This window comes from Dromiciops gliroides, chromosome 2 (assembly GCF_019393635.1).
Source record: "Dromiciops gliroides isolate mDroGli1 chromosome 2, mDroGli1.pri, whole genome shotgun sequence".
Lineage (NCBI taxonomy): Eukaryota > Metazoa > Chordata > Mammalia > Microbiotheria > Microbiotheriidae > Dromiciops > Dromiciops gliroides.
In genome coordinates, this window is record NC_057862.1 from 373,665,844 (window position 1) to 373,676,017 (window position 10,174).

Consider the following 10,174-nt stretch of genomic DNA (forward strand, 5'->3'; position numbering starts at 1 on the left):
ATGCTTGGACCTCTTAGACCATTGAGCATAATGTAATTTGTATCACAATTAATTGTATATGTCTTATGTATTCTATTTTCAATACTAGGCTCAGTGAGAGAAGTGAAAGTGTCTTTCCACCATACCACCAAATATGGCTTCTCAGAGGATAGTTGGCTATTCTTTAAGGCCTACATAGTATCTTACTGTGGGACAATGGCAATTGGCTAACCCATAAATGCTTGGGGATTGATTCTTCAGAAAACAGTGAAAATTTGTAAATAGTTGTATATTTATATAGCACTTTAAGAGATGAAACACTCTCACTTCCCTCACTAAGGCTACTAATGGAAACAGAACAGATAAGACATAATATACAGTTAACTGTGCTACAAGCTAAATGCACATAAGATGTCCAGACACAGCTCTGTAAGAGATTTGAGGAAGGAGAGATCATTTCCAGCATGGAAGGGTGGGGCAGAGGGGATCAAGGAAGATTATATGGAGAAGGAAGGGAAGGATTCCAGAGGCTGGATTGCTTAGGGGGTAGAATATGGGGAGTTTTAGACATTCTGGGCATAAGGAAAGGCAGAAAGATAGGAAAGGGCAGGGCAAGGATCAGAGGTAGTGGTGAGTGACCCCCCCCCACCCCCGCCTTTTTAATTGTGTACAGTGCATGAGATAAGGTTAGAAAGAAAAACTAGAACAGGTGATGAAAGATTTCAAATGTCAGGTTAAGATGTTCTCATTTTTCTTGCAGAATCCCAAAGAGCCACAAGGAAAATTACTCAAGTAAAGAAAGAGTGTCATAGAGCCGGGGGCAAGTGCATGGGGCAGAAAGATAGGAGGCAAAAAGGGAAAGAAAAATGAGGATCTCGAGGGACCAAAAGCATTGAAATTCACAGCAATATGGGTGAAATCCAGATTCTGAAAGTGGCAACATGTCATGGGAATAGCCGAAGAGAAAAGACATACTAGAGATGTAGCCCACTGTGGCTGGGGGGGGGGGGAGGGGAATGGCGTATCTGGGAAGAAGATCTGAAAAAATAGGGGAAGAGAAATGAATGAAAATAGGAGTTCCTTATATTTATCTGAAACTGAGGTATGTTTATAAGGGTTTGCTGAATGAGAGTTTATCTAATAATGGACTGGAGATAAATTGTCCATTCAAAGTACCCCCAAAATGCTTTTTCTGCTAAAAAAAAAAAAAGCCAGTGGGGCTGAAATGAAATCTCTCCTTCCCTCTTGGCAGTCAGTAGTGTATGCTGGGAAAGAGGTAACATGGCTACTGCTGGTGGGGAGGAGGGGGGGGGGAGGTGGAGGAGAAGGAGGAGAAGGAGGAGGAGGGGAGCGGGGGACTGCAGCAGTTGCCGCAGCAACCCAGGCAGGCAGCCAAGGAAGTAGGGGAGGCAGACGAGAAGAAGAGCATGGTGTGAGCTCAAGTCATCCAGAGCCTGACAGAGAAGGACTGAGAACTGCTCAAAGCCCAACAGCAGAAGGAGCAGACCTGTGGGAGTTCAGAGATGCCCAGCCCAGAACTGTATTCCCCTGGCTTTGGCCAGGGGCATGGTGAGTGTCAGCCGCCCGCTCCAAGCCAGAGTGTAGAAGGAGAGGGCCGGCAGGGAGACGCTGAAGAGTTAGGGAAGGCTGGTGGCAGGGAGGTGAGAAAGAAGAAGAGGGAGGAGGAAGGGGGGAGAAGAAAGAAAGCAGATGCTGCTGGTTTTTCTGTTTTGTATTCCGTAAGGGCTATAGGAGGAGAGGAGGAGAAGAAGAAGAGAGAAGAGAAGAGGATCGGTGTAGCCTCTGTGAGGGGAAGAGGACAGCAGGAGGATGCCTTCAATGGAAGATTCATCCTGAGGCTCCGATTCCAAGGAGAGGACAACAGCTGCCCAACGAGAGACTATGTAGTGGGCACCCTGATCATCAAGTCGATTGGGATGAACCCAAGAGACATCTATGCAGTCATTCAAATTCCAGGCAGTAAGGAGTTTGATGTGAGCTTCAGATCAGCAGAGAAATTGGACTTATTTTTGAGAAAGTATCAGGAGAAAAAGGGTCAGGACTGCTGGGAGAACTTTGTGCTGATTCAGCTGACAAAACCAAGGCTAAAGACCCTGTTCATCCTCTTCAGGAATGAAACCGTGGATACAGGAGACATTGTAACTTGGTTAAAGAGACATTGTGATGTGTTAACCACCCCGGTCAAAGTGGCTGATCGGTTTGGGGTCTGGACTGGGGAATATAAGTGTGAAATCGAACTGTGGCAAGGGGAGGAGGGGATTGACCACCTGCCAGGGGCCTTTTACTTAGGCACAGAGAAGGGCTATAGCTGGTATAAGGGACAGCCAAAGACCTGTTATAGATGTGGTTCCAAGAATCATATGAGTTTAACATGTAACCAGGAAAGGTGTTTCAGGTGTGGAGAGCAAGGACATAGCACCAGCTTCTGCAAAAAGGGAATTGTGTGTAACCTCTGTGGGCAGAAAGGACATATCTATGCAAGCTGCCCCAGAGCAGGCCATTCATCTGGAATCACTGGGGAATGAGGTGTTTTGAATAACTGAATGTTCCAAACCACTGAAGCTTACCCCTCCCCCCTTGAAGTGCCAGACTCTTGTGTTCATTTTAGCCATTTTAGTGGAAGTGTTTCTAAAATATGTTACACATGTGTCTCTGCCTCCTTAAACAGAATATATTGAAGACAAGTCAGCCTTTTCTTGATGACTCAAGGTCATCGTTGTGACAATTAGTAATTATCCTGTGCTATAATAGAGTAATTTCTTCTGTCTTTACTGTTGTCATGCTGTCAGCTGTTACTTTGATTGTCAGTGTGTCTACCCTTTTACCTCTTCCCCCTTCTAATTTGCTGCTTCTGATCTGTTGTGATCTGAAAAAAATTAATGTAGCTGATGTTGTTAGAATTATATGTAAATTAAGAGTAAATAAGCTCTGAATGGTGGCCTGAGAGCCCCTCCTACAGAACAAAGTGCATGGGCTTTGTGACAGCTATTTCAATAGCCCCCAAAATTTATGTATCAATATATAGATAGAAGTAGAGATCTTTTCTTACAGAATTGTGAAATATCAGAGCTTAACAAGACTTTGTGGATTATTTAGCCACCCTCCCCCTCATTTTTCATATGGGTAAACTGAGGCCTAGAAAGAGGAAATGACTAAAGTCACACAATGAGCAGGAAAGCTGGGAGTAAAACCTAAATTTCCTGACTCCCAATCCAGAGCTCTTTCTATTATACATACTGCCTCTTGAGGGGGGTTTTCTTTGTTTTTCTGTTTTGGTTTTGGGTTTTTGGGCTGGTTCTTCATTATGTTCTGAGAACTGAGGTCACTAGAAGTTGGCTCTCCAGTAACCAGATAAGTTGGGTATTACAAAAGGGAGAGAGGGAGGCTCAGCTAGACAGCATCTAGAACCCTAAGCAAAAGGGTCCAGCCAAGCTGGCCTAATGAATATAAATGGACAAGGTTCTAGAAACCCACTTGGGGACTTTAAGTCAACTGGAATCCCATAAGCAGAAGCTTCAGGAAATAGAAGAGAAAGGAGGAAACAAAAGAAGAAGATGGATTTCAGGTGAAAGGCAGGGAAGGAAAAGAGAGGAAAACCAATGATGTTACAAGGGATAGGTAAACCCACCTATCACTTTCTGTAGGTTGGAGTATAGTCCAAAGGGATTTGGTAGGTCCAGTCTAGACCAAACCTTCCCCTGTTTACCACCATCACTGGTGAATTGATGATGGCCAGCATAGCAATATAAATGGGAGCTTTAGGCTTAATGCTTAAGAAACTCCAAAAGGGAAACTGACATGGGGCATTGCTGGACTTGTGGTTCCCAGACTGATGAGTAGAAAAGCATAGATAATAATCATAAACACCAACATGAGGATATAGTGCTTGAAAGATAGCAAAGTACTTTGTATTCATTATCTCACTGAGTATTATCTTACAATAGCTCATGAGATAAAGACATAAAATTTAGAACTCGAAGGAACTTTAGAGATCATCTCATCCAACCCCCTCATTTTACGGAGAGGGAAATTGAGACCTAGAGAAATGAAGTGACAGTATTAGCACTGGAAGTATGAGCAAATTTTGTCTTAAAGAAAAAAGGCCAGTTGTGAATAGGGAGAGAGAGAGAGAGACAGAGACAGAGAGAGACAGACGAGACAGACGAGACAGACAGAGAGACAGAGACAGACGAGACAGACAGACAGACAGAGACAGAGACGGAGACAGAGAGAATGTCACCTTGTGAGAAAGTTGTCCCAAAAGATGATAAGCTGCTTGTGTGTAAGTTTTGTTTGCCTTTTCTTTGTTATGTATTTGGCATTATTTTGTTGTGGTTTCCAAAGTGAATTAATGGCTTGGTTTTGTTATTGTGAATAAATATTTATCTTTTATATAAATGACCTCAGAGCAGTATTTTTCAGTCATTTCAAAGCACTCCATGAAGATATAGTCAGACACAATCTAGGGGCACACTATCACCCATGTGCTCAGCCAAAAACTCTATCTTTACATACATATTTATATTGATCATGGAAAGGACCCTATCATTCATCTAGTCCATGGCCCAGAGAAGGGAAAGAGCTTACCCAAAGTTGTACAGGCACCAAGTAGCAGAACTGGGATTCAAACTCACTTTTTGTTTTGTTTTTGTTTTGTTTTGTTTTTGCAGGGCAATGAGGGTTAAATCACACAGCTAGTAAGTGTCAAGTGTCTAAAGCCGGATTTGAACTCAGGTCCTCCTGAATCCAGGGCTGGTGCTTTGTCCACTGGGCCACCTAGCTGCCCCCTCAAACTCACTTTGCTTAGGGTCCTTGATTCTGTCTAGCTGAGTCACTATGCCACAGTTAGCTCTCTCCTATATGATCAGCCCATCTTCCCTTCCAATTACATCCATCTTTGAGAGTGCCTTTTATCCCATGTCTGCCATTCAAATTACTACTGGTAATAAACCACAGTTCACTTAAACCTACCATGTACCTTTCTGCTGGCCATTGGGTCACCTGTCTCTTTCATTAATTGTTCTGAGACCACAGTGTACCATGATTTGAAACCAGAGCATCACATTAATACCAGTGAGAAAGATGCCTCCCATATTCTACAAGGAAATGTCTCTGTGAACCTTCAGATGTTTGGGTGAGATTATATAATCATAAATTTAGAGCTGGAAAGTAAGTCATCTATCACAACTACATTTCAAAGATGGGGATACTGAGACCCAGAAAGGTTAGATGACTTGCCCAATGTCACACAGGCTGGGTCTGAATCCAGATCTTCTTCCTCCAAATCCAGAATTCTTTCCCCGAACTACCTCCCATTACTGTTAGGATGCTTTATGATGTGCCCATGTTTAGAATTGGTTAAGAAAGAAGGCAATGAAAGAGTTACTGCCATTACTTGGGTGTGTGTGGGTGGTGCTAAAGAAAGACTACCTTACTGATTGGCTCAGGAGTGCTGCTGTTTCTATCTCTGCCAATGAGCTAAGTCCTGAGAGTCAGGAGCTGAGCAAAGCCCAGGCTTCAGGAGCATCCTGGGAGAAAAGGCTGCTGTCCCATCTCTGAAGGAGATTGGGTGGGAGCAGGTATGAGGTAGGCAGCTCCAGTGTAAGGCCAGAACATGCCAAGTGTAATAACAGCTTATGTTGTCTATAAACCTTGAAGGCTTCGGAGCCACTTTCCTTGAAACTATGCTGTGAGGTAGAATTATTATTTGAGAAGTCATTTGTCCAAGGTTACAAAGCTAAGTGTCCAAACCAGGGTTCAAACCTAAGTCCTCTAGTTCAAAATCTCATGTTGTTTTTTTCTATTATGTCACCAGGGAAATTAAAATCAATCAGATTAGGGTAGATTCGAGAAGTATGAGAGCTGTCCAAGTATGCACTGGGCAGACAATTTTAATATCCTGGTTATCTTATCTTCCCTCTATGATGGGTGAATTTAATGTTCTTGCCAGCCAACCCCAATCCCCCAACAATACTGGTGATGAAATAACAGAATGGTTTGGTTTGGTAAAGGGAAAGGAAGGAAGATGCTTGAAGCTAAACATAGCCATGTAGTAGCATCCAGTTTTGTCATATGTAAAAAGGGGTTAATAGTACTCCTACCAGCCACCTCAGAGCATCGTTCTAAGCAAAGTAGTTTACAAGAATGCAGAGACTGGAGTGCAGACTATCATTGCATTTCTGGGGCCATTTTGTTGAATTAATACCTAAGCAAGAATCTGCTCTACCACATCCCCAACAAGTAGTCATCTTTCTTTCACTTGAATATCTCCAATATGGAGGAACCACTACCTTCCAAGGAAGCCTATTTCATTTTCAGATTGCTCAAGTTGTGAGGAAGATTTTCCTTTCAGTCACATACAACCTACTACTCTGCAGCTTCCAATCTTCATTCTAGTTCTGCCCTCTGGGTCAAGCCAAACAAGGTTAATCTCTCTTCCTCCTGACAATCTTTCCCCAATCCCCCACCTATCCTCGTTTTAAAAATAGTCCTGGGGGCAGCTAAGTGGTACAGTGGATGGAGCACCGGCCCTGGATTCAGGAGGACCTGAGTTCAAATCTGGTCTCAGACACTTGACGCATACTGGCTGTGTGACCCTGGGCAAGTTACTTAACCCACATTGACCCGCAAAAAAAAAAAAAAAATTCCTGGAATCATTGAACTTATGAGAGAAAATGAACAGGAATCACATGCTATGAGTAGGAATGGAGGATTTGTGATCTGAATAGTTACATCTCTTCATGGTTGTTGTTCAACCATATCCAACTCTTCATGACTCCATTTTGGGACTTTCTTGACAAAGATACTGGAGTGGTTTCCCATTTTCTTCTCCAGCTCATTTTACAGATGAGGAAACTGAGACAAACAAGATTAAGTGATTTGCCCAGGTTCATACATTGAATAAGTGTCTGAGGCCAGATTTGAACTCATGAAGATGAGTATTCTAGATTCCCAGACCAGTTTATCACCGTGCACCTAGCTGCCCATCTCATCACATATGAAAATACAGACTGAGAGGGGCAGCTAGGTGGAGCAGTGGATAAAGCACCTGCCCTGGATTCAGGAGTACCTGAGTTCAAATCTGGCCTCAGACACTTGACACTTACTAGCTGTGTGACCCTGGGCAAGTCCCTTAACCCCCATTACCCCGCAAAAAAAAAAACCACCCCACAAACAAACAAACGAAAATACAGACCAAGAACTGGGCTCTTTCTTATGACCTGAGAGATCTATTTCTTTAAAGGGTAATATAGGGGGCAGCTAGGTGGCGAAGTGGATACAGCACCAGCCCTGGAGTCAGGAGTACCTGAGTTCAAATCCGGCCCCAGACACTCAACATCTGCTAGCTGTGTGACTCTGGGCAAGTCACTTAACCCCAATTGCCTCACTTAAAAAAACAAAACAAAACAAAAAATTAAAATAAAAGGGTAATATAGGATGCTAAGTCTTTAAGCTTTATTTTTTAAAAATATGAATGATAACCAATCACTCATATCCTTTAACAAATAGCAAGGTAGGGAACTAGCCCAGGACATGATAAAATCTTTTTAACTAATGATGCTGAACTCAGTACCTAAAGCAAGGATCAGGACAAGGCTCATACCTGGGGGACCCCATCCAAGAACTTTGGTGCCGTGATGTGTGGCACACACAGCCATGCCCAATCAACAAAAAGGACTTGAAAATTTCATTGGCCACTACCACTTCCTCTGTGATTTAGAGGGAATTTGCAGCCTGGATTTCTAAAGTTGATCATATCATGATCAGCATCATTTTAGAGTCACACAGTGATTTGTATTGCCACGTTTGAGTCTTAAAACAATCATTTAAAGCAGTTAGGGGAAGATTTTTTTTTTAAGATAGGATTTTTTTAAAAATCCCTAACTTACATATTAGGAATTCAAGGGTCAGAGACATGTAGTAACTTGTACCAAGGTCACCCAGCTAGTAGGAGGCAGACCTGAGACTCTTCCCTGAATTTGTGACTTTAAATCCAGTGAACTTTGCCCCATACCAGGCAGCTTCTCAACACTAGGAATGTTTCATCACTGGGGGCTGTCCTCTCTTTGTCTCTGTGTCTATGTTTCTTTGTGTGTGTCTCTGTTTCTGTCTCTGTCTCTCTGTCTTCTGTCTCTGTCTCTGTCTCTGTCTGTCTTCTGTCTCTTTGTTTCTCTCTATCTCTGTCTCTGTGTCTCTGATTTGTCTCTGTCTCTCCTACAACATGGCAATTTAGAATAGTATTTTCCTCATCCTATCCTGAGGACATCGAGAGCATCTTGTCCTCCAAGCATTGAGGAGTGGGTTCTGCCCTTCACACCCTTTTGTGCAAAAGCAAGAAAATCCTTTCTCTAGTCTAGATATCTAAAAGAAACATGGGGGGCAGCTAAGTGGCGCAGTGGATAGAGCACCGGCCCTGGATTCAGGAGGACCTGAGTTCAAATCCGGCCTCAGACACTTAACACTTACTAGCTGTGTGACCCTGGGCAAGTCGCTTAACCCCAATTGCCTCACTAAAAAAAAAAAAAAGAAAAAGAAACATGGGACCCCCAGCTTCTTAGCATATGAATCATAGAATGTCAGAACTGGGAGGGGCCTTAGAATACAGAACAAAAAAAAACGTTAAGACTGGGAAGGACTTTAGAACAAAGAATGTGGAAATTAAAAAGGACCTTAGAAAGTTTAACATAAAATGACAGAACTGGACAAGCTGTTAGGGATCATCTAGTATAACCCCCACTGTTTTAGAAATGAAGAAACTGAGACCCAGAGAAGAAAAGTGATTCACCCAAAGTTGCACTGTTAATCAATAACAGTCAGAACAGTACCCAGGTTTCTAGACTTTTCAATCAGTACTCTTTCCACTATATAAATTTCTCTCCTTCAAGAAACCTATCCTAATGAATTACTCTTATCTCCATTCCATTTCTTAGTCTTCTATAACACATTCAGGATGGACTGAAAAACTTACAATTCATAGTGAATAGTTCTTAAATAGTCCTTTCTCACTGTATCTCTTTCCTGGGTCTCATGTCATACTCTCCTATAAAATGTAAACTCCCTGAGGCCAAGGAACTATTCTGTTTCCCATCTTCTCTCTTGCCCATGCCCAGTATAAAGAGGTACTTAATAGCTAAGGTCTTGAACCTATAACTTTCTATTGTTCTAAGATTATGTCTCTCACTCAATCTCTCAATTCCTCCAAGGAAACTCTCTAAACTCTAAATTGCCGAACCTTTGCCCAATCTGCACTGTTGGAGGGAGCTTCCTTTCCTGTGAGCTCTCTTCTACACCCATGAAATCACCAGTCCAGTCCAGGTTGTTGGTATTTTTAATTCTAAATTTCTATGATTCCAGTACATTCCCAATCATGATCATTTGGGGCTTAATAGGCTCCTTTAAGAATGCACCCATAGGGGGCAGCTAGGTGGAGCAGTGGGTAGAGCACCAGCCCTGGATTCAGGAGGACCTGAGTTCAAATCTGGTCTCAGACACTTAACACTTACTAGCTGTGTGACCCTGGGCAAGTCACTTAATCCCCATTGCCCCGAAAAAAAAAAAAAAAAAAGAATGCACCCATAGGGGGCAGCTAGGTGGAGCAGTGGGTAGAGCACCGGCCCTGGATTCAGGAGGACCTAGGTTCAAATCCGGCCTCAGACTCTAGCTGTGTGATCCTGGGCAAGTCACTTAACCCTCATTGCCCGGAAAAAAAAGAAAAGAATGCGCCATCATGATGGAATATTATTGTGCTATAAGAAATGACAAGCAAGATGATTTTAGAAAGGCCTGGAAAGACATGTATGAAATGATGTATAGTGAAGTGAGCAGAACCAAGAGAACATTGTGCACAGATACAGTAATATTGTTTGATAAAGAACTGTGAATGACTTGACTTTTCTCAACAATACAATGATCCAAGACAATCCCAAAGGACTATTGATGAAACATACTATCCACCTCCAAAGAAAGAACTGGTATTGACTGAACACAGACCGAAGCATGCTATTTTTCACTTTCTTTCATTTTTTAATCAATTTTTCTTGTACAAAATGACAAATATTGTAATGTTTTGCATGATCATACATGTATAACCCATATCTGATTGCTAAGTGCCTCAGAGAGGGGGAGGGGAGGAAGGGAAGGAGGGATAAAAATTGGAACCAAAAACTATAAATAA

The 10,174-nt window shown here is 42.5% G+C and overlaps 1 protein-coding gene across 1 annotated transcript; it reads left to right on the forward strand.

The window, feature by feature from the left end:
* The first annotated feature begins 1,338 nt into the window (after positions 1-1,338).
* ZCCHC3 (zinc finger CCHC-type containing 3) lies at positions 1,339-4,402 on the forward strand. Its single transcript, XM_043989676.1, has one exon. The coding sequence runs from the start codon at positions 1,503-1,505 to the stop codon at positions 2,523-2,525; it is 1,023 nt and encodes a 340-aa protein (XP_043845611.1). The 5' UTR covers positions 1,339-1,502; the 3' UTR covers positions 2,526-4,402.
* The last annotated feature ends 5,772 nt before the right edge of the window (positions 4,403-10,174 follow it).

Bases quoted from the DNA above. Each gene is read 5' to 3' on its own strand.
- ZCCHC3 (XM_043989676.1), top strand. From the start codon at position 1,503: ATGCCCAGCCCAGAACTGTATTCCCCTGGCTTTGGCCAGGGGCATGGT.